The sequence below is a fragment of the Scomber japonicus genome, chromosome 5 (genome assembly GCF_027409825.1).
Source record: "Scomber japonicus isolate fScoJap1 chromosome 5, fScoJap1.pri, whole genome shotgun sequence".
Classification (NCBI taxonomy): Eukaryota; Metazoa; Chordata; class Actinopteri; order Scombriformes; family Scombridae; genus Scomber; species Scomber japonicus.
This window is the reverse complement of record NC_070582.1, coordinates 27,202,445-27,227,581: the sequence shown is the minus strand read 5'-3', so window position 1 is coordinate 27,227,581 and position 25,137 is coordinate 27,202,445. Positions and strand designations below refer to the sequence as shown.

At 41.8% G+C, this 25,137-nt stretch overlaps 2 protein-coding genes across 2 annotated transcripts in view; one reads left to right on the top strand and one right to left on the bottom strand.

Moving 5' to 3' along the window:
- The window catches only part of has3 (hyaluronan synthase 3), a 205,029-nt gene that overhangs the window by 44,381 nt on the left and 135,511 nt on the right, over window positions 1–25,137 (top strand). The gene's annotated exons all lie outside the window — the stretch shown is intronic.
- Window positions 9,708–24,876, bottom strand: aars1 (alanyl-tRNA synthetase 1). The gene is made up of 20 exons (XM_053319192.1): window positions 24,789–24,876; window positions 21,399–21,554; window positions 21,079–21,267; window positions 20,847–20,992; window positions 20,184–20,375; window positions 19,747–19,891; window positions 18,929–19,074; window positions 18,676–18,784; window positions 18,419–18,569; window positions 16,914–17,038; window positions 15,910–16,054; window positions 15,621–15,799; window positions 14,837–14,950; window positions 14,533–14,739; window positions 14,149–14,333; window positions 11,696–11,804; window positions 11,096–11,209; window positions 10,769–10,975; window positions 10,264–10,377; window positions 9,708–9,901 (listed from the first exon to the last, which is right to left on the bottom strand). The coding sequence occupies exons 2-20, from the start codon at window positions 21,540–21,542 to the stop codon at window positions 9,722–9,724; spliced, it is 2,901 nt and encodes a 966-aa protein (XP_053175167.1). The 5' UTR covers window positions 21,543–21,554; window positions 24,789–24,876; the 3' UTR covers window positions 9,708–9,721.

Sequence of the window (25,137 nt, the reverse complement as noted above, 5' to 3'; positions counted from 1 at the left end):
CCAAATGTAGTTCTGCTCAAATAGGATTGACCTAAAAGTGAGAGTTGAGCCTTAAACTAGACTACAGAGCAATTGGCTCAAGATTTCACCTCTAATGACCAGCGCTGGGATTGAGACCACTGATTGGTTTCCAAGGGCAACTTCAACTCAGGAGCAGACAAAAAAAACAAGTGAGGGCCAGACAGAAAGAAAACTCAACCAATTATCAGAAATACCAACTGTGTCTGACACTGAGGGAGCCGGAGAAGGAACGATCAGATGCAAATGTTCCACTTCTGGGCTCAATCCAGTGGAAATGAACAATGTTCACTGTGGATAAGAATCTAATCCTCACCCATTAACATAAATACAGTGTGCTCGGTGCTGAAAAGGTCACAGAAACAGCACCATCAGCAATCTAGGGGACTATTGTTCTACAGCTATGTGGTTTCTGATGGCAAAAAAAAGTGACACAGTTTGTCTTCACTTGCTTAACTGTGGAATTTGGCAACCACTAGGCACTGCACTAAAGGCCTGCAGACAGTATTGACTCAGCAGACAAACTGTGCAGCTGTGAGAAGCTGTTGCACTGTCGAACATTTTGAGACACCGGGACACATTTTCCATCCCTCACAGAGCCATGGGGCTATGACTTGCTTTGCCCTCACTTGAGAGAGAACCACTCTTCTCAAACTCTTTATGGTACGAGACATCGCTTGCCACTTTTCACTGTCATAACTCTGCTTTACATAAGATCTGCCCCACAAGACAGTCTTACAAGGGTCTTGTGTGACTGTGATGGATTGTAAAGCAGTTGATTATATGATCTGAGGTGACTGCTAAGGTTTATATCAAATGACTGTCCTCAAACAAACCAACGCTGATGATGTGTACCAGACTTAGCAAGGCCTTGACACCTTGCAGCAGACTCACAGAAACATAATCAAGACTTTATGCTTTTGGACGTCATGACTCAGTTCACCGCAGCACTGGCACAAGCCTGCACTTCTACCTTAGCTGTGCTACAGTATGTATTCACAACCGTACAGAGAAGAGAAATATTCTGGGAGAATGTTAGTTTGACTGCGTGAGACTCTAATGAGGCCAAAAGTCCATGTCCTTTCCTGTTTGGATGGAGGCACACTGGTTTCTGGACTGGAGTTTAAATTCCCATGTGGTCTGTCAGGGTCTAATTTGCGAGAGGAGGACTGGAGACAGAGAGCCGAGGCATGTAGAAACCAGCCCAACGAAGCCAGCATGAGAAACACATCATTTGCTCCTGGGTTTTTAAGGATGAAAAGAAAAGACAGCAGTTTGCTTTATGTGCAGCAACTTCACGCTTCTACACAAAGTATAGTGGGTTCACCACTTTGAAAACACTGAGACAAAAAGGACCTCGCTCTACTTCTTTCCCTCTCACAGGCCTAACCCTCCCAGTGGAGTTAGAGATCGTCAGGAGCATTTTGTCCCAGATTAAGGCCCCAGTGATGGGATGAAAGAAAACGGAGAACCCTCTGGATCTGGGAATTATTTAACGTGTCAGCAGCTCGGCTTCATTAACCACTAGCCCTGGTCCCCACTCAGCCAATTAAAACTTCAGATATGTCTGGAGGGGGTAAAGCCACCAGACGCCTTAGACTTCACCTACGTACCGCAGAAACTGCACTTCCTGTTTTGATTTTCATGATGATGGCATATCCCCCTGCAGACTGCAGATTTGATTTATTCGTTTTGTACCGTTTAGCATTGAGTTGAAACTTTGGCTGGATTTATACTGTTGGCTCAACTTAGATCTTTTTTCCCACCCAGGTGGCACATAATGTGTTTGACTACTTTCTGTTATCATAAAGTAATATTCCATTAGAGGAACAGTTTGACACTTTGGAAAATGTGCTTAGTCACCGTCTTTCTTTTTGTTGTTATAGTTTTTTCTTTTAACAAGATATGACATATTAAGCAGTGAGCTTTTGAAGCTTTTGGACAGAAGCAAGCTAGCTGGGCCCCCTATTTCCAGTCTTTGTGCTAAGGTAAACTAAGCTAACTGCCTATTGGTTCTAGCTTCTTATGTTTAGCATACAGACATGAGAGGGATATCGATCTGAGTGCAAGCAAATAAATCCCAAAATGTTAAAAAGTTGCACTATTCAAGCATTAGTTACAAACACCAATCAGCTTTTAACCAGTTTCACTAGACTGTATCAGAAAACAGATCTGAATCATAATCAGAGGAAAAAGAAAATGTGTACCACGATGAGGAAGGAAAATTAAAGTGTTTGGTTTGAGCCAAGGCAGTAAATCCATCCAAAGGTGTCGTGACAGAGATGTTTACTGAGATGCAGCTGGTGGCTGACGACTGAAAGCACTCAGGGTTCCTACGCAAATCTGGAAGTTACAAAGTTTTTAATTCGTCTTTTAAGGCACGATAAGTAACATTTTACACAAAACTGATGTTTTTTCATGCCATTGTTCATCTGTCAGCCATATCAGTTACTTCATTGTTGTGCTGATATCTCTGACCTTTAAAGTTCATTCTCCAGACTCTATTGAACAGAGTCTGGAATGGATTCATTCCAACCCATCAAGTCTCGTTGAAATTATAAATATGCAACTAACATTCAAAGTGAAGTTTAGAAAGAAAACTATTTAGTATGTATTAAGAGTAAAACACACAAAAACATGGCTAATCGGATTATCTCAGATAATCTGTTTATCTGGTAATCTGTCTGTAATGTGATTAGATTGGATTGACAGTGGTGCGGAACTATAAGCAAACAATCCCAACTGATTTCATTGGAACATGAAAACATTTTTGATACATGTGTGACATCACTTTTTTCCAATCGAGCACCACCCGTGTCACTTTTAATGCTTCCTTAAAATCTACGAGAAAACTTTACCAGTGACAAAGAGTTTACCGCCATTATATTTTTCTGTATATTATTTCAGTGACTCATAAGGGTGTTATCCAATGATTGTAGTCTTGGAAGACGGTTAAATGGGTGACCAGGAGATGTGTAGGAACCACGAGTGCCAGCGGCTGCAGCAGATGGTACATTCTTGTGAAGTAAAACCTGTGTACATGTGAGACCAGAGCACATTGTTGAACACACACCCCTGTTGGTGTGTTGTTAAAAGTTAAGGGATGTAACCACGTGACATTATGAAGCTTGTTCTTATTAAATGTTTTCATTTCTTTATGTGTTTTATCCATCTTGCTGACTGACCCTTTTGCTGAGAAAGGTCTTGAAGTAGACAAACACAGATAGAAAACATATTGAGGAGTGTCAGGGGTGATATACTGCCCCCAGCAGGTGATGGGAAGAACTGTGCCTCCTTTGCTCATATCAGTTTTGTGTATTATTGTTGTATTATCTTTGGATGAACTTGTGTAATCACATGTATACCTGTTGTACTTTGATCTGCTTTCAGTGATTTTATCTTTCTTTGCACATAACAGGTTTTATAGGATGCTTTAGTGTTGAGCTGGGCTCATTTTACGAGTCGGTGGGAACGTATTGTTTTTGTTTTCTCTCTTACTGTCACACACATACACAGACACACACACATATACACACACACACACACACATACACACAAACACACACATACGTACACATTCATGCTTTTGTGCCTTGTCCTGCTGCTGGACGTTTCTCGCCTACAGCTGCTTCATCAGCAACACGCACACCTGCTACCTGCGTCTTTTAAGTCTACATAGACTGACACTCACACACACACACACACACACACACACACACACACACACACACACACACACACACACACACACACACACACACACACACACACACACACACGTCTGCTGGCTGAGAGCTGTGTGCCTTCTGAGCTGTATACACACACACACACACACACTTACATAAAATCACACTCTCTGCCTTCTGCTCGGGGTTCAGACGCCTTCTTCACTTCTTACTGCTTTCTACACTGACTTTTTCTTCTTTCTTCACTGTAGGCTAAAAAAAGAGGATGTAAACTTGTAATGCAGTGTGACTCACCATTGCTACCTTTTTGAACATATAGTGTATACTTTTAAGGCATTTCTTCCTTTCTAGATTCTAGATAAAAGAGAGATGAAATAGAGTAGGAGGAAAGATGGCAGACAGAGAGGGTCTTCTGCTGGATACAAGCCCAAAACACTGCAGGTACTTGTTATATCTCTGCGTCTAATAATGGTTTCAAACAAGATATCTGAAGGTTTAAACACATCATTGTACCTCTGGAGTCATGGTTCAGTGTTTTCTTGGAGTCTTTAGGTTTTTTTTCTTTGTTATTGTTTTCATTTTGTCCCCAAGATGTTCCTTTCAGTTTCATAAAAATGAATGTGGAAATTGTTTCAGAGATATCACAGTTTTCATCTGAACATTTTTGGGCTCCCTGGCAGCAGAATAATTACACATTCCTGTCACATTCCTGCCGCCTGTGGTTGGTGGGGGGAAAAAATCTAAATAGCCGGCTGTGCACCCAAACAGGCGAGACCCTGTTCCAGCATGGAAACTGTTATCAGTTCCCTCAATTTCTCACAGTTGTATAGCAGAACATTGTGATCAGATAGAGGGGTGAGCAGGGTGATCCCTCTGCTGTGCTTGCCTGTATTAGAGTGAAAGTTGTTTTTTTTTTTCGTTCCACCTACAGCACACGATCTGTTCCCTGCAGCATTTATCACCTAAAGTAGGTCTTTTCTCACACTGCTGACCCAATACACTGATTATTTTTTCTTCTTAAAGCTGACATCTGTGTCGTCGCTGTGTAAGGAACATCAATTAAGAAGTTAAAGCTGCAAGCAGCATGGAATGGGCCCTCGCACCCCTGTTCTTTTTCATGGCAAAACATCGAAATTCACCGCAATGAAGGCAAAAGATTTTGATAACACTTCTTCTCCAAGGCCTTAAGATGACAAATTTGAAGTCAGTTGGGTTAAATCTGTAAGAGTCATGGAAATGGCAAAAATTGCACCAAAATCAAACATTTGAATCAAAATGGCCAACTTCCTGTTGGACTTATGGTATGGCTCCAGTAGACTTTTTTGTTTTGCTTTACATGATACATATGCATACTAAATTTCGTTCATGTACATCAATCTGTAGGGGCTGAATTTCTTAATTTTCTAGCGGACACTGTTGAGCTATTTTGTGACCTCCATTTCTCCAACCTATAAAATATCAATTTTTTCACCTGGACTGACGTGTGTGCAAATTTTCAAGAGTTGTCGTGCATGCCTAGGCCCTCAATAATGCATTCCTTTTGGAAGATGAAAAAAGGAGAAAAAAAACAATTCCTTCAGATGCAAAAGGAGACATTTTTTGGGAAATGTGGTTCTATATTTTGAGGTGGGGGGTTGTTTTTGCTTTTTTAATAGGTGACAGTCAGTTGCCTGGGCAGCGATGTGTTTTCTCAGGTGAAATCTGAATGTGTGGATCAGTCCAATGATACCGATGACAGAAAACAAGTAGTGCTACGTGAAGCTGACACTCTTGGTGAGTTTCTATCACCAATTTCTTTTTAAAGGTACATTATCTTTTCTTTTTTCTTTTCTTTTTTTTTAATTCCAGGCCAGACTCCCCCAAATCATCTCCACCATTAAAATCACCTTTGTTCTACTTACTTGCTGTCAGTAAAATCCTAGTTCCCTTCACATGCGGGACTATTTTTACACTGGTTTGTCTCACACTAATGCGCTGAGGCACATTGCTGTATTAAAGCCACAGACATACAAACATCATCTTATGACTGATCGCCTGAAAACGTGTTATGGAGCCAAGTATGACTGTAAAAGCAAAAGCAGGCGGCACAAATAACTAGACTCTCACTTTCCTGGATTTTTAGAAAAAGAGGGACATAAAACCTGTGATTTTTTAATTTTTTTTTTTTAATGGGGTAATTAACAGAACAAGTGAGGAAATGAACAAATGGGAATGCACACCTGCTCAGCTCAGGAAAAGCAGACATAAAATATCTGTTAAGTATCTCAATCCCCATATGAATCTGCATTTAAAAGAATAATGTATTAAAAAAGGAGACAGCTGAGCATAAAGGCTGGAAACAGTATGCCTGACTGTGTCTAACAGTGATTTTAAAAGATGAGCCTCGCAGCAACTGGCTGCACTTTAGATTTACCTTACAGACCTGAGAGTGGTATTGATCTTCTTAAATAACATTAAGCAAAAAAAAAATAAAGCCCAAGATATCAGTCTCTTCTTCTAAAACAGCAATGATGAGGGTAAATAGGAAGATTTCTCTCTTGTTGTAGTGCTTTACCTAAAATATGAATCAGAAGCTGATTATTGTGTCTGTGTAACACTAGATAGGAAAATTGGATCAATTTATGGTTGTCCTGCAGAGGAAACACAATCTCGTCTCCAGCTGTAACGAAAGACAATCTGAACCAGAGAGGAAAAAAAAAACTTTGGTACACATCTCGTCAACCACTTTTTTTCTTTCCCTCCTGTTGCTATGGTAAAGACTCAATCTCATTCAGTTGTAATGGAGAATTTCTTTCTGCATCAAGGACAAACGAACGAATACATCATGATGAAAACAGTGCTGGTCGAGGCTGTCGGCATCACAGCCAGGCTGCTGCTGTTACCTTTCAGACTGAGGTGAGAGCATCCCTGGGCAGCTTTCTCCTCATCACCCCCGCCGGTCTGCTTTAAACATAAACAGCTCTAGAGCAGCAGTCACTGAGCTGCAGGCTGCACATATCACACTTTCTCTGTGAATTGTAGCATTAACTCTCATACCTCTGTCAGCTCACCTACTACTACCTACAATCTATACCACTAAATACTGCACTCATCAAGCAGGATAAAGGCTGCTTAGCGAATATGTCTGCCATAACAGCAAACTCACAGTTGGCTTGTGTGAAAGCAAGTCTGTACGATCTTTAAGAAAGAGTATCTCAGTTTGGATGGGTGAAGTCTTTTTAATGTGGGTGGTTTCTTGCTGTCTGGATCATCAGTTAGTCCCGGCTTTAATGTCTCAATCTTCAGTAGGACTACGTTTCGGACAAGGCAGCACACGTGTATTTACTACATCGGAACATCTGAATGATATGTGATCAGACTCTTTGTATCTTATGCTATTGTACAAATAAAAGCTTCATGAAACATGAGTTTGGAGTCTGATGTGTTTGTGAAGTTTTGGCACACGCAGGGAAAAAATAGCTTGGAGTTTGCAGCACGTGTATGACTTAGTTTTGGAGGTACCTTCCAAATTATGCAGACTCATACTTGAACTGCACTCAGAGACAAATATTGTACTTAGTCATTTTTTCAGATCAAGATTTTATACATTAAAGATGATCATAAAATATGCAGTTCAACTATCCAGCAGGATGAAGATGCTGCTTCCACATGAATGAACCAGTCAGAAGATTCTAATAGAAATGACATGCTACATAGATTTCAGTAAGCATTCACCTCTTTGCTTTAAGGGCAGCTTTCCAAACTTCTCTAAGCTGCAGTTAAATAGATCCTAATCAAACACACTGGATTAAACATGATTCAATTAAGATAAATTAGATCACTAACTACATTTAATTCAATAATATCAATAAACAAATTAAAATAATAAAACAAATTTGAATAAGATCAAATAAAATAAATATAATTAATTCCAATAATTGAATAAGAAACAATACAAATTTGATTACTAAGATTAGGTAAGAAATTAAATAAATAAATATGCATTTTATCAATTGCATCAGTTTAATTGTCATTAAAAACACTGAAAATAAAGTTAAATATTGTATGTTGAGTAATATTTGGTGTGAATATGCATCCTGTGTGATGATGAGGTAATTCTACATATAGCATCAATGTCAAGGAATAATATCGATGACAGATTTATTTACTTATTATTTTATGACAAACTTGCAGATTTCATTCTAAATGAAAGTAATTTGTCCTTAGACACCAAGCAAATTTCAACCCAATCAGCTTCATGTATTGCAGTTGGAGATTTTACCTACACTTCTGAAGAGTCAATATTTTTGGCTCAAGAAATAATGCTGGAAAATAGTGTTACTGAATAGTCTGGATTTGTTGGTGAGCTGACTAGTTTCTTATTAACTCAGCTATCTGAATAAGCTTTTAAGGTAAGGTAAAGTCAACTTTAATCTCCCTAGGGGGAAATTCAAAATTGACAACAGTAGTCTTGTAATGATGAAGTGATAAAAAAATTAAAAAAAATACTATATACAATAAACAATCTCTAAAATAATCTAATCATAAAAATACAATATACATAAATTCCTTATACTATATACACAAGTGTGAAATGTTCCTAGATTAAACAGTAAGGATAGAGTGATTTACTATTAGCCTCCTGCTGTCAGGCCTGAACACAGTACATAAAACTCCCTCTCAAACTTTACACCAGCACTGTTAATAATATATGCTTTTGTAGCTCTCTCTTATAAATTTATAGCGCAATCACTTTTGTTCAGTGATCCACATCTCATGATCTCAGTCTGAACTCGGGGGGCTAATTGATCAAATCTGAACCGAGCCGATACTTTAAAGCCCAGGACTCTGTAGCTGCCTCCCTGAATTAATCACCTCTAGACATAAATCACACAAAAAAGAACAAAGGCAGACATTTGGCATTTACCAGTAGTATTTATTCCATACTCACAGTGTGACATTTCTCTGACATGAGACAGCTTCGATGATTAAAAGACATTTTTTTCAACTTTCCTGTGTTGGATCGATATGAAATGTCATGAAGTTTAAGTTACACAGAATATTAGACATGGACGTGATCCCCCTTTTATACAATTCATTATTTATTTTATTTACTAGAATTAAACCTGCTGACTTACAGATAATGGCTTATTTGAAAAAGCAAGACTATGGTACAGCTACGATATCAGTGAACAATCACAGGAGAAAGAGAGGGGGAGAGAGAGAGAGAGAGAGAGTCACGCGGCTCACACAGATGGGACGGCGCTGCTGTTTGGAAATGAGATGAAAAGGGTTCAAGGCGACGTAAAAGAACGTAGTGAGTGGTTTAAAGAGCTGGGGATGACTTTTGACTTTTCCTCTAAATCTCTCATCTCTCTAAATTAAGCCCTGAACTAGTGGAGAGAGAGAGAGGAGAGAGAGAGAGGGTGCTTTGGGGCTTGTTTCTACAGTGAGCAGGAGTCTGAAGTGCAAACTATAGTTTCCTTAGCTTCATCTGCATACTAGGCAAAAAAAAAAAAAAAAAAATCAAAGTACATCCCTTCTTTTTTCTCCTCTGTACATGCTATAATGAATCAAATCTGCACTGGTTGTGAGATCCTCTCTCAGTTAGGGTTAGGGTTAGAGATATATATATTCATTCAAGTAGGTTTCATTTTACTGGAGCAAGTCAGAAAGAAAAAAAAGCCTACTTGTAATAAAAAGTAGTGGTTCATTTACTGCTGGCTGACTGTCAGTAGTCATCTGTCAACATGGCGGGAGTTATGTTTGATTTCTAATCTTTTCGGACCCTGAAGGGAGGAGAAAAGAGGAGATGAAATGAGGAGGATGATGATTTCAAACACTCCCTAAACTTGAAGCACCTGACTGACTCAGGACTCCTCGACCCCCCCCCCCCGTCTTTCATCCCCGTCCTATCTGCTTTAATCCCTCTCATCCTTCCCTTTCATATTTCCGACCTCATCGCCTCCTCCTCTTTCCGCCTCCCACGCCCGCCCCCTCTTCTCCTTTTGTTTTGTTTTTTGTTTTAAACGCTCCTCTCAGTTCTCTCCCAGTTTGAGCCGTGCAAACTCGTTGGCCATCTGTAGCACCTCCTGCAGGCACTGTGTGTTCCTGCCCGTGGCCTGGGCCGACATGTCCTTGCCGCCTCCTTTGCCGTCCAGCAGGGGGCACAGCTCCTGAACCCACTCGCTGGCTTTCAGTCCGCGCTTGGCCACATCCTGGAGACGATGGGAGGAGGGAGGTAAAAGTTAAAATCTGCTGCGGATGTATATTTCTATTAATCAATGCTTTATCTGGACTGTGTTTTTCTTTTTCTTTCTGTCTTCCTGCTTTGTTTATTTGTTGAGTTTCTCATTCATTTGCTTATTATATCATTTTAGATTAGCACTATTGGTGTATGGCTCTGAGGCAGGGTGGATGTTATAAAAATGGACAACATGCAATCCTCTATATTTTGGTATTTCATACTACTGTATTACAAAGCTGTTATGTTGTTGGAAAAAAGGAAAAGAAAATGAAAAGAAAGAAAAAGGTGCTGCGGTTCTTGAGGACAGGATGTGTGAATGATCTGGTGTGTTACCTGTGGAACTTGACACAGGCAGGTGATCTTTCCAGCGTCGGGGTCTACGGTGAAGAGCATAGCAGCGGTCTGAGGAGAGTTAGACTTCAGCAGCTTCAGGGACTCGTTCAGAGCCTGGGGAGAGAGTGAGAGGAGGAAAAAGAGGAAGAGTTGAAACAAGGAAGAGGAAGAATTTTTTTTTTTTTTTTTTTTTTTTTTTTTTAAAGCCTTCTAATCAGCACTATTGATGTTTCAAGGTTAGAAATAATGGGACACAGAGCTGATTTTGGTCCCATGGCAATAGCACAATGATAAGCTATGAGACAGAAATGTGCAGCAGTGCAGCGATAAACTGAATTTTAAATACTGTTTTGGATTTGTGCATGATGCCTCATGAAGTCCTGAGGTTCGGATTATAAACTTACTCCTGGATATCATTGCAGGATATTCTTCTACAAGGTTATGGATATCTTTTGGGCAAACAGACTTCAGTGCATCATTCATCGATCCATTTATAAAGTCTCACCTTAGCCGACGCTCCCGTCTCCATCTCCATCACTAGCAGCGGCTGGTTGGGGCTGCTTTCGATCACCTCCTTGGTCTTCTCCAGGACTCTCTTCTGGATGTCGGCCTTGTAGTTGCGGTCCAGGTCGTCCATGGTCTTCTTCAGGCTCTTCAGGGTGTCCCTCATCTCGTCCTTCCGCCACTGAGAGATCACAGCTGTGCCTATCGACTGCACAGAGGACGGAGAGGTTGATAATGCAGCATGGTTTAGGAGTTTAGGAGGTTTGTCTCACACACACACACACACACACACACACACACACACACACACACACACACACACGCATACCTCCGTCATGTCAGCGATCTCTTTCTGTACGTCCTTATTTGGGGCCGTCTGCTGCTTCACCTTGTCTCCCAGGGCAGACAGAGACTGCTGCAGTGCGTCGGCTTTCCTCTGGGCCTGATGGATGTAAAAAAACAAAACATGGAAGTGTGAGAGTGAAACCAGGAAGAGGAGAGATGTGAAATAATGGAAAAGGAAGCAAAGTGGTGGACGGCAGAAGGCTAAAAAGATATATTTTTTAAAAAGAGGGATCAAACTGTAAGTGTGGTTTAAAAACAGTAAAGATGGATTTGTCCTCAGGGCCTGGAGAGAGAGGGAGAGAGAGGGGGAAGCTTCTTTCCAGCTCCAAGTTCATCACAAGTCAAAAAAACAAGCTTCATCAAACTTTCATCACTGGGGAACTTTTTCTCTCTCCAGGGAATCAAGACACACAGTCTTCCAGTCTGACGCTCATTTTTTTAAGCAGACCACTTTTTCTGTTATGAGTGACGCCAGCAAACTGTGACGAGTCATCATTTCATTTCAGGCTGAGACACATGAGTGTGGGTGAATGCGAGTATACGTGAGCATACGCTGGGAGAAAGTGTGTGTGTGTGTCCTGACCTTCTGGGCCTCTGTTCCTGTCACAGCAACAATGCGGCGGATGCCCTTAGCGATGGCCTCCTCTGAGACGATGACAAACGGAGCGGCGTGACCCGAGTTCTGCAGATGGCTGCGGATAACAGAGAGCAACAACAGTGCCGTTAGAAACACTGCGGTGGTATGGGGGAGGGGGGCGGTGTTTGGAATGGGGGTTTGAGGATGCGGAGGAGGAACAGGAGCGGAGCTGAGAAAAACATTACAAAATAGCAGCAGCGGGAACAAGGGAGTCTTTGAAGTGGCTGCAGATTAAAACAACATCAAAGACAACATCAGAATGCACAAACTGTTTACTAAAGTGGAATTTTTGGTGGTTGAATCAGAACCAGCTCTGAGCACTCAGGCTGGTTTTCAGTACGTGGACACATCCAATATTAACTGATAATCATTTTAAGTTTCGACAGTAATCAGGTGAAATGAAAGCCTTGCTATCATGGTTGGCGGGGGGGGGGGGGGGGGGTATCTTGGCATTTAGGTGATTGTAGCGGGCAGGTCTAATTGCTGGATGTAGCTCTACAAAAACGTTCCAGGCCTTCTTCTCGCACAGCGACGCGGCCGGCTAGCCGTAAAAGAAGCTCAAATCCAATGAATGATTTTACTTTAACACGCTGGTGCTGGAAGCTCTGCTGGCTTCATGCAGATGTTAACATTCATTCAACTGTAATTCTCACAGTTGATGCATGATGCTCTCTTGATCCCAGTTGGAAAAACACGCAGTAATTAAAACGCAACACTTCAGATGGAACGCTGTTTGATATCACATCAGGAGCTTGGACAATTAAAGACCAACAGGTTTCCGCTCTGCTGTTTGCCTTTGTTCTGATACATTCACTCACACATTTGTGAAACTACAGAGAACATTTATCATTTTAGTCATTTTGTCCATCCTGACTAGTTTAAAAAATGTCTCATTTATATTTTTGTTGAAGTTTTGATTTCTCCATTATGACTACTGTCTCATTCAGTTATATCATATAACTGAAGAATCTTTCATTTTATGGCAAAATATTTTTTGTATTAAAAAACCTCCAGTCTTAACTCAATATACAGCAAAAGGGCAGCAAAAACCATTTGGGCTGAATAATGTAATTTCCCCAATAACAATAAAAGACTATATGCTATGCATGTGGAAGGCGAGTCAATATGAACCTTTTCCAATAACAACCCATTACAGGTTAATACTTTAAATATTCTCTTGTTTCCTCACAATAAAAATCACTTGACTGCCACCTGATCAGAATAGGTGTAAGTAAGGCTGTCAGTGTTAACGTGTTAATCATGATGTGATTAAGTGCTGAGCATAAGGCATTATATTTTTTATTGTGTTAATTGTGCTGCTTACTGACTGACTCACTGTCACAGATTACAATTGACCTTTGTTAACTGTGTGTAATGCACAGCATGTGCTCGTATGGCAGGCGTCTTTTACTTCTGCATGTTTCTCAATGTGGAACAGTGTAATCCTTCAAAATAAAATGTATTTCACAGAACAAGCACTTTGAAGTTGTATCCTACCTCAACACCACACTGTTGTTGTAGCATTTCTTTTCTATATGTTTGAAGTAAACACTGTTACCTCAGGCTCATTACACTTCAAGTCAAGTTCATGAAGTTACTTTGCATTCATTTGATTCCCAATCAAGATACACTGGTAAGAATTACTTTAAATTGTTAATATGGACTTAGAAACTGTTGTGAAAAGCACAATAAAGGAATTTTAAACATGATCAAAAATGTGATTAATCGCGATTAACTATTGAAATTCAGCGCTATTATAAAGCAGTTTTTCCAGCAGCACCAACTCAAAATATCACATCAAAATTTCATTAAAAGGTGCGTTCACATCAAATATGGTGTGCCACAATTACACACAAAGTTAATGCAAAAACGCTCATTAGCGTCTGGGTGATGCGAAAATTGTTGAAAATATTTAAGTTGAGCAAACATGTTTTGTGTATGTTGGGGCTTTGCAGAGTGTTGTGTGTGTGTGGAGGAGCAGAGGAACAGAACTGTTGGTGGCTGACACACAGCTGCTGTGTGAGGGGGGAGAGAGAGCCGGGAGCAGAGCTGGGGCCGATTTATCTTCACTCTCGTTTCTCAACCCTTCTGCAGCAGTGAGCCGAGAAGCCACTGAGCTCCACTGACGGCTGTTGTAATGTAATTAGTCTCATTTCGTCCATGTTGACTGCTGACTGGAGGGGAAGTGTATTTAAATGTACTTCATGGAGGTACAGAGAGAGCAGAGGGGGGGAAATAACAAAGAACCAGAGTTCCTCAATCCTACTGAGTATCAGTCAGAGGCTGAACTGAAAACACACACACACGCACAGTCAGTAGCTGTTTACACACAAATGATCCCACCGTCAAACTTGTGCAAGTAACTTCTTTGAGATATTAAAATCAAGCATCATACTCACGTTCCACCACAGAACTCGATGGAGGTGAGCGAACCAGCTGCACTGTTGGGGTCGTCCAGCAGGTCCTGAACGGGTATGCCGATAGACACGACTCGGACGGGGTCGGGGTAAGTCTCATCGAACACGGCACGCAAACCCTGAATGGCCTTGGCTCCTGCGAGGGGGGCTTCCATGGCGTACACGGGCTGGACAGAGCCAAGAACATGAGGGAAAGTGTTGTCAGAGGCCGGTTTATATGGAGCTGATGTTCAGAAATGTTTCCAGATTTAAGTAAAATTGTTATGGGAAAGAAAAATTAAAACACAAACTGTTCCTTATCTCATTGGCAGGAGACTAATCATTTACTTTTAGAGCAAATGTGATCATTTGACTTCCTCCTCTCACCTTGGCGTCTCTGATCATGGCACAAGCGATCTCCTCCGTCCGCCGGACCTCCCCCGTGCTCAGGGCACCTTTAGCAGTGAAATCAAAGCGCAGGCGGTCAGGGGCGACCAGGGAGCCCCTCTGGTCTGCCTCCCCCAGAACCCCCCGCAAGGCGAAGTTGAGGATGTGTGTTGCTGTGTGGTTGCTCATGATGGGCCTACGACGAGCCTGAGGAGAGGAGAGAGAGAGAATCATCCTTTTAACTGGATAGATTCTTACTTTGGTGTCTTTTTGCTGCCGTTTCAAATCCTTTGTAAGTCCTCACCTCGTCTACATGCAGTGTGACGCGGTCTCCAACCTTCAGTGTTCCGTAGACGGTGCCCACGTGGAGAACGTAGCCTCCTCTCACCTGAGTGTTCTTCACTGTGAACTCCATCCGCTGTGAAGAAAGAGAGATACAGCATGGTTAGATGTGTTTTCGTTCTGCAGAAGAAAAAAAAAAAAAAAAAAAAAGCAAAACGCAAGAAAAAGCTGATGGTGCTTAGTGTGTGTATTTTTTGCTCAAGCATTTGGAAAACAAATATATTTTTGAGTTTTAAGAACAGATATGAAGAGAAGATTTATCACGTCAGTCTTTGCATCCTCAATAATAAAAGTCAACACAGAACTGACACTTCTAACATCTGAGTACAATCTTTTGAGACTGATGGTCTGCGAACTGAGACAAATGTGAAGAAGCAACAAAACTGTTTTCATGATTTTTATTATCTTTCATCATCTTTCATCTGTTCTCCTGTCAAACAGGTGATATTTCAATATGTCATTTGGCAGCCTTTGTCTCCTAGATTTCTGGCAGACAGGGCCATCAGCCATCTATTGAGACGAATGTTAGAGAGTGACTAAGATACATCTCCTAAATAAAGAGGTGATTTTATTTTAGCTGTGTCAGAAACCTGATATTGCCTTTTACCAGCAATGAGGGTTTTTAAACCTGTAGCTCTGCCCTGATGAGATAACAGTGGTTTTATCTGAAGGCTGCGTGTGAACCTACAGTGGAGCTCGTTACAAACCACTGATAAGCATCCACTGTTTATTTTCGCTGCACTCACGTCCTCCGTGCTGTCGTCCTCTCGGAGCAGGTAACCCTCGTCAAACGTCTGTCCTCCCTGCTCGGCGTAGAAGGACGTCTGGTCGAGCAGCACACCGCACTCCTGACCCGTGATCACTTCGTCGCAGAAGGCGCGGTCGCGGCGCAGAGCCAGCACTGTGGCTGAGGTCTGATGGAAGTCTGCACAGACACACACAAACACACACACACAGGATGAGAGTCAGTGTGTAGATGTCCTGGACGCACGCTGCCGTCCCGCTGAACCGTGTTTGTATTTACAGAGCTAGTACCGTAGCTGCCGCTGTCGTCTGAGGTGTATTTGTATTTGGGAGAGTCGTCTGTGGCGGGGGTCTTCTTGTTTCGCAGCTCATCGATGGCGTAGATGTCGAGCATGATGTGGTCCTGGTCTCCTGCGCCTTTACCCTGAGACTTCAGCTACATACACACAGAAACTGGTGTTACATTAAAGCACAAACTCTACTACACTTTAAACAGATACAAACACAGACATTAATTGGACATTGTACATAATCACAGCTTTACTGATTAAGAAGATCATCATTTTGTTTACCTACCTGGAACAAAGGAGACATGATATATATATTGGCTAATTAAGGACTACTTATCTTTGTCATTGTAAAACTAAACCTGGCTGCATCTAATAATCGCCTTTGTTTGCTGAAGTGCGTATTTACACAGAGGCTTCATCTCTCTTGCTTGTGTAATGACACTTGAGAACATTTGTATAGTTGAGTTATGAGTTTATTTAGGTGCACCGGTGCAATTTAACGCACATCAATACATTCCATATTTCTTATCAACCTCACAAAAGGATTTCCTGTTAATCTGGATTTCCTTCGATTGTACAGGTGTGTCTGATAAGCTGCGAACTGAGTACATGACAGCATGAGGAGGCACAGTGTGTCTGCTGCTCAACACTATTTGTAAACCAGCCCATTATTCAGGGAGCAGAGCTGTGTGACAGCAGTCTGAGGTAGCAAATATACCAGAAAAGATATCGATTTTTTTTGCAAAATCGAACAACAAGGGATTAGTGCAAGGCTGTAAAGTAAATGAGGGTTTATTTAAACAGCAGGTGCACGGCTGCTGATTCTCACTTACAGTGCAACACCAAGAGAACGCTGACACAAGGCGGAACAGTGCACCCAAAGGAGGGGGACACAAAACACTGTTCGCTGAGGTTTCCTAAAGAGCACAGCTGATGCCAAATTTATCTTCTCGATCCCTGCTCCGTGCCCTCCACCCTCTCCTCCTCCTCCTCCTCTCTCCTCACCTGTGCTGCCTTCTTCTCCTCTTCAAAGGCGGCCAAGTCCACCTCCATACCCTTCTCCTCTGCGATGAGGGAGGTCAAGTCCAAAGGGAAGCCGTATGTGTCGTACAGCAGCCATGCTGTGTCACCTAGAGACGAAAAAAAAGCTACTTGATATGCAGCAAGATGTCCACAAGTCAAACAGTAAACATGTCATACCTACAAAACCATTTTGTCACCATTTCAATCAATCAGTGAGAACTTTCTAGTTGGGAAACAAAGCTTTGACTTTTACTCTTGGTCAGTTCACTCTGAACTCTTTCTGAAATTCTCTCTGTCTCCTCGCTGCTGCCGAGCCTGAGGAAACTGTCACATACGCTGTTTCACCCATTCAGTTGATAGGATAAGATTAGTTAGTTACCCAAGGACTCTGTTTGCTAACATTACCCTCAAATCTAAATATTACACAGAACACATTCAGCCTCACTTCAGGAGAAAATCTTTTTTTTTCTTATCGTTTTTAACGATTGGAGGTTGCTGTTTTTTTAATAAACACAGAGTGTGTTGTGCTGTAGTGAAATATTTTATTACTGTGAGACTCCAGGCACATTGGACATTGATCAATAATAATATTATATTTATCATGACGTGATATTTCTCGTAGCATACAGGAGATGTGAGGACTGTGCTACAGCTGAAAACACTTAAATGTCTTTTTTTTTTTAGGCTGCAAATAATTAACCATAATTGAATGACTATGATTAAAATGAACTACACTTGTATGGTCAGTGAATGCTGCTGAGCCAAGAGTTATGTGGAAAATATATGCATAAAATGTTACAATGTAAATCACCAAAAAAAGTTGGAAACTCCCATATTAGTGATGGAGTTCAGAGTTTGTGAACCTGCTTTCTGCTGTTTGGTTTTTCTAACGATGCAAACTCACTGTCACTCCTGTTTTTAGCATTTTGTAACCTCTCATTTTGGTTGAGTGCACAAGCAATGCTGTAACCCTAATGGGGCAAATAAATAAATGAAAGAGTCTGATGTCGAAAGTGATCTGACAAAGGAATCCAATACAGCGTACACTGATGACCCTTGGAGGAAGGTTTACGAGGAGAGCTGAAGGTGCATCAATTTTCACATCAGTTTACACGTATCTAACACAATTTACAGTGTGAAAGATAGCTTTAGTCTTAGTAGAATATTTTCAAATATTGAATAAGAAAGCTCCAAGACATCATGCATGAAGGTCGGACACACAGGATGAAAGAGGTGAGGCCGATCCATAATGGAAAAGGAAGGAAGAAAGGAAGAAAGGAAGAAAGGAAGAAAGAAAGAAAGAAAGAAAGAAAGAAAGAAAGAAAGAAAGAGAATAAAGCAGGATTATTTAGGGAGAACAGAGATGCTTGATGTATTGAAGCTGTTCTAGAAGATGAAGACTGATATCTGAGAAGCAGATTCAGGAGCATAGAGCATTGAATATGTAGACATACACATAGTAATGCTTTTTATTAAGAGTGTCTCACCTGGGATGGTCTTGCTGTCTCCCAGGCTCATGATCTTCCTATCGAGGATACGGCGTCCCCTGCTGAGGGTTTTAAGGAACTGCATCTCCTCCTCATTAATAATATCCTTCACCATTTCGGGGTCTTTCTTCAACTCTGGGAAGGCATCACCCTGAAAATGAGAGAGACAGAAGATGAGGATCAAAGAAGAAGGTGTTTTTTCCACCCTGAATTAAAGAGAACAACAAGGCAGGTGATGAAAAAAATACAAATCTCACCAGGGATTCAACCACCACATCCACCAGAGAGGCAAAGAAACCTTTCTGAGCTCCCAGCTTCTCGTGGGAGTAACGCACGGCACGACGCAGGATCCTCCTCAACACGTAGCTAAACACAAAACGCTGCTGCTATTAAATGCACGGCACAGTCATACAGAACAGCAGAAATAAAGTCTACTTTCCACAGATGCCGTCTATGCTCTGGGTCATTTTTTTCCCCTCCATCTTTGCTCTGAAAATATTAGTTTCTCACCCTCTTCCTGTGTTGTCAGGCCGACCTCCGTCTGAGAGGGCGATGGTGATGGTGCGGGCGTGGTCGGCCAGCACACGGTAGGCCATGTCGATACCGTCAGTATCCTCGGCGCCTACTTTACCGGTGTATGGTCGAGCACCAGTACCCTGAAACACACATACAGAGCCGCAATGTTGTCACATTAAAAGGGAAACTATTAGTCTATTTTAATATAAAGCAGATGTATGTGTTATACAAATACTGTGAAAGTATTAAAGCACAGGGAAATACACACAGCCCATATTCAGAAACTGTGCCTTTAACAAACTGTTTGGACTTCTGTGCGTTTGTGATGTCACAACTATACACTCAGCATTTACCCTACCGTTGCCTTGGAGGGGTCCAAAGACATTATTTTATTTACCTAATTTATGCACATTTGTTTCATTTCATCTCAGTGAGAGTCTCTACTTCGTTTTGCTGTCATTCATGGTCGCACTACTTTGGATGTCAGTTTTGCAAATCTGTCATTGCACACACCTTTTTAAAGGTTTGACAACATTATCCTCAGTAGTGGCTATCGCAATTCAGAGGCGAGTTTTACCCAGAGCCTGGTTTCACTTAGCTACAGTAGGCTACTGGTAGGGTTACTGCATCCATGACTTGCACAGCTGTAACTACAGTAGGTGCTGTTTGACTCTCTACAATCGCTCTACAATCACAATCCAAACTCTCAGTAATGAAGAAACAGCAGCTCCAAATGCTTTAAACAAGCATCAAGGTGTTTTACCATTATTAGACTTAGCAAACTGAAAATTGCATTTCGGGCCTTTCTGTACCTTCTGAATGGCATCAAAGTATGGGATGAAGAGGTCAGTGTCATAGTTGGACATCTTGTTCTGCAGCACTGACACCAGGCGCTCCAGACCCATCCCTGTGTCGATGCTCTTCTTAGGCAGCGGCTTCAGCTCTGTCTCTGACTCTCTGAGGAGGGTTGAACAGGAATATTTTAACAACACAAGCTGATGATGGAAGATGGCAGTCACCAAAACTGTGCAAAGAATGAGCTACCTGTCAGTCCATATGACTTCATGGCGTGTTTATAAAAAGCCATCAGTGTCAACACAGACTATAAAAAAAGTATCAATGTATTCTTTTTCTTTCCTTGGTTCGGTCCTAAGTAACCAAACTAAGAGATAACAGATGACTAAGCATCACTCAGCATTAGAACCTTTCAACACACTATGATCAGTTTTGGTGTGTTTGAGCCTGTTACCTGTTGAACTGGATGAACACCAGGTTCCAGATCTCCAGGACATTGGGGTCATCCATGTTCACCAGGTGAGAGGCGTCTCTCCCTCCAATGCGGTCGTAGTGGATCTCGCTGCAGGGGCCGCAGGGACCCGTGTCTCCCATCTCCCAGAAGTTATCCTTCATGCTGCCTGGCAGGATGCGAGCTTCCTCCATCCTGACAGAAAGAGAGAGAGAGTGAGTGAGTAAAGAGAGATGATTTAATTCATTCTTCAGGTAAAACAGGCAAAAATTGAGCACATATATAACTATATATCTCATATTTTATTGATGTGTTATTTTCTATCTAAGCAGACGCAAAAGGAAGTACAAAGTGAAACCAGCATACTTCCTCATCTCTGACGAAAGAAAAAGTGGAATCAGGATTGAGTTTAGAATAAAAGAGAGGGGGAAGTGTCAGAGTGGGAAAATGGAGGCTGAGATCTTTGACATTAAATGAATAGCAAATATGATTTCAATGAGAAGAGGGGAAAAGAAGAAAAAGACAATCTTCTAGACTGTTTGTGTAGGCAGTGCGGTGGCTCAGTGGGAGGAAAGGTGATTCCCATCAGGAAGGATCACATGACATTATGCACTATTATTAAAATCCCTTCATCCTTCACAAATCTCATTCCCAAGACAGACTCACCCGAGGTCGATCCAGATCTGTTTGCACTCCAGGTCGGGTTCCAGGCCTGCGTCAGCGTGACCTCCGAAGTAGGTGACGTACAGGCGTTCGATGGGAATCCCAAACTCCTTGGTCAGCAGCTCCAAGGCCATCTTACAGGCCAGTTGCTGCAAAACGAGCAAAGAATTGACATCAGTATAGGCTTTGAAAATCCGCATCTGTGACGTATCTGAAAAGGAGGACGATGTAATACCTTGAAGTAGTCCCCGAACGACCAGGACCCCAGCATCTCGAAGAAGGTGTGGTGGTAGACGTCTTTACCCACGTCGTCCAGGTCGTTGTGCTTGCCCCCTGCGCGGATACATTTTTGGGTGTTGGCGGCGCGACGCAGCCTGGCCATGGGGTGGGACGGATCGATGGTGTTGAGGAAGATGGGCTTGAACTAGGAGGGAGGGGAGTTTTGCAATAAGAGCCTTGTGATTTCAGCAAAAAACGGTGTAAATCAGTGAGTGCGTATGAAGGAGAGAAAAGCTGATAGTCGGAAAAGAAGTGAAGAGAGGCGTGGACAGATACCTGGTTCATGCCGGCGTTGGCGAAAAGCAGCGTGGGGTCGTCCAGGGGGATGGTGGCGGACGAGTGAACATATTGGTGCTCATAGCGACGGAAGAAGTCGATGAACTTCTCGCGGATTTGTGCTGCACTCATTGACGAGTCCATTCCGATTCAGCTCTGTGGACACAAAAAGAACAAAAAAAACATACTAGTCTGAACGTGTAGCAACTGGGCTTTGTTATAAAGTGACCAAAAAAAGAGACAAAGAAAACATTTCTACTAGTACATTTCTACAGTACTTGAATTGTTGTAACTCCTTTTACTAAAAGCAACAGCTCTGCCTGTGTGTGTGTGTTTAAGCTTCTTGTGTGTCTCAGAGTCGGCTGAAGCATCGCCCCTCCCTCACAATTAAATACAGGACAAAAAGCAAACAGGCCTGCAGGTAGCACTCATCTCAGGTGCAGGTTTTACTGCAAATTTGGGTCTGACACTAACGTTCAGGTTGGACTGTGCTAGTGCTGACTCAGCACTTCCAGCGTGACAACTACAGCATAGCATGTTAAAAAACCATTTATTGAAACGTTTGCATGGGCTAGTTTCTGAGTGACGTCCTCTAATGAGGAGACCAAAACGACTAGTTGTTGTTTTGCCTAAAACTGCAAGAATCACAGAAGTAATGGTTGTAAAAATCTTCCTCAACTAAATAAGCTACAGCTACAGCTCCAGAGATCAGGTCAGAATTCTGGATGTTAATATGGTGCAGAGTACAGGCATGTGGTGGATAGTTTTATAACAAGGAAGAAAAGCCCACAGCTCACACCAGGGTTGGGTATCGTTTAAAAAATGATGACACCAGTACCAATCAAAGTACCCTTAAAGTGATAATGATACCAGTTGAGTACTTCATTCAATACCCATTCCACGTGTTGTGACTTTTATCCGGTGTAGTAGGCGTGTAGTGTAGACACACTTTAGAGCGTTTAGGTGGCATCTTGGCTGCTGAACTGTTAAGAGTGCTAACTCAGATTCACCATGACTTCACCACCACAGACAGGTTGTAGCTGCTGTGGCAGTGGGACAATCTCATGTTGCATTAAATCAAAGAACACTTACAGTGCATACAAATAGTCATATTTTCTAGCTCTGGGTGCCAAAAGGATGATTGCGGGTCTGTTTGATGGGAGACGTTTCCATACTACTTGGTATTGATTTATTTCAGTCGATATCTTAAAAAGGTATTGAGTACCAATACTCAGCCCTAATGCTAACATTAATTTCCTTTATGATGAGGCTTCTGTCTTTATAACTCATTGTCTGCTGACGGTTTGGGACAGTTCAGATTTTCCAAGAGATAACTATGTGTGTTATCAGTAGCACTAGCTGCTGTTTGTCACTGGGAATTCATGGGTTCATGTTAGCTTGGGTAATAGATGTGTAAAGTGTGTTGTGTGATACAAAAAAAGTCTTAGAAATGCAGCTGCGCATGTATCCTCATGTTTGTAAATAGAGAAGCAATCTATACTTCTCATTAATGCTAAATAGTGAGTATTTAAAGTAAAGCGCTACAGATTAATTCCTGTCCATAATTTTTCAGATTAATCACATAATCTATAAAAACATGTCACAAAACTGTGAATGTCAACTTGATACTTAGGACAAACATCTTTGTAAAGGTGGACGCGCACCTTTGTCTTGCATCTGTCCTAACAGGCTGTCTTTCCCTCCAACAAATTAGCCTTCAGCTCTTCTTGTAAACCTAGCAGCTCAGGAATCCTGTGAGGCAGGTGAGGCTTCTCTCTCATGCTGCAGGGCACTGCCATCACACTGACAACAGATGTCAACCAAACCATTTTGGAGAACACAGGATTGGTCTGGCCAGGAGGAGCTTCACTAGAGTTTAATAATTACAACTGCTACAGTTCAGGAGTCTAATCAATGGACAGAAATGGATCTGACAACAATGGTGATGATCAATTGATAATTCAAGTCATTTATCATTTAAAAAATGCCAAACACAGTTGGTTCTAGTTTCCTCTAATATGAGAATTTTCTGCTTTCCTGTTCATATCATTGTCACATTAACACCTATGTCATCTTCAGGACAATTGAGATGCACATTTTAAATTATTTTCTGATATGTTAACACTCAATAACTCATCAATTAATTTAAAAAGATGGCAGAGATCGTTGGTAATTGTGGCCCTAATCCTTAATCAGTGACATACTGTGTTATGCAACAACCTAAGGACAACATTTTCCACTTTTTTGCCCTTCAAATAACGTCTTGAGTTAAATTCTAACACCCAATGAAAATGTCTCTGAACCACCTCGTCTCTGGTTTCATCCAGTTTCCCAGGACGTGCCAGGGGTTTAGGCTACTTTTTGTTTTTGTTAACTTGCCTGCTCAGATGAGAAACTGCTGCTGATGTACCTTTACCTTCAAGTATAAAAATAAAATTACGCTGGAAAAAGTAGTGAAACAAAATGTAGTCGTTAAATACCCCTGAAGGCCTTGAATTCAATTAAATCAAACTCAAATATTTTTGTCTTAGAACCAAGTACCATGACTACAGTATCACAGAGACCAGTGTGCAGTCTATAATTAACAAGCAGTTTGAACTCCCATCAGAGGACTCATTTGTAAACTAGCTGGCTAAGGAAACCCCACAGCTGGTGCCTTCTGCTCTCTGGGGCCAGCAAGAGGATGGTAAACAACTCCTGTCCCCATCCTGACTACCACACCAAGTTGACAACCATGGTTAAGTGGACGAGGTGGGTGATGGGAGTGGAAATTTCAGCCTCTGAGAAGAATAGCAAGTAGAAAATGACATCCATGCGAGAGAGGGGGAAAAGGATTTATTACTGACACTGACTGAACGGATTTTGGTGCATTATTGGTCGTTATTTATAATCACTGCACTGATAGAGCTCAGGTGGGTGGATGCTGCATTTCCACACAGTTAAGTCAATGGAGCAGCCCTTTGATTTGTCTGCTAGCTACATATCATAAGTTAGCTTTGGGTTGATGAGGCTACTGCAGGTCTGACAGGTTTCTTTTCCCATGCTGACTAAACATCTGCTCGCCAATACCATCTCTACACCTCCACAAGAAACAAGCGCACATCAATTAGTACCATAAAATAGTGCCAGTCACGCCAGACAAATATCACTCATCTACACCTGACTGTACAGACCGGTATACTGCATTATGAGGTCGTCAGTTGATATTAAAAGGCTACGTTGGGTTGAGGCACTAGTCTGAAGAGCTAACTGTTAGCTGAGAGAGGCTAACCTCAATATGTCCAGCCCGAGAGAGAAAGGCCGTGATTCCAACACACAACCCTAACAGAAAAGCTACTTAGCTGAATGAGACTTCATTTCGACATTAGGTGAGAAAACAATAATACTTACAGAAGTCGCTATTCTCGCAGAATGAAGCCGTAACTGCTCCCAAACACACCGCTCTGACTCCACGCTGCTGCTCGACCTGAAGGAAAGCTTAGAGTCAGTGACACACCCACGGAAGCTTCTCATTGGTCAATCGTACCGGCATTTCAGTGAATCTCAAACCCTATTGGACAATTCTACACTCAATCTTAGCTGAGCCCGCCACATCAAAACCACACGCTTCCGTGGCACGGCTGATGCAATGAGAAGACTCTAGTAGTGTCATACATATACACACTCTATATTCATCTTATTGTGTTTATACACATTTCTACTTCACAGCTAAAAATCGTGATGTGATATATTTTGAATG

Bases quoted from the DNA above. Each gene is read 5' to 3' on its own strand.
- aars1 (XM_053319192.1), bottom strand. From the start codon at position 21,542: ATGGACTCGTCAATGAGTGCAGCACAAATCCGCGAGAAGTTCATCGAC. The intron at 17,039-18,418 runs GTGAGACACTCT...TTTCGTCTCTAG, and splicing joins AGACAGCAAGACCATCCCAG to GTGACACAGCATGGCTGCTG. The intron at 10,378-10,768 runs GTGAGACTTTAT...CTCTCTCCCCAG, and splicing joins AGACGGGAGCGTCGGCTAAG to GCTCTGAACGAGTCCCTGAA.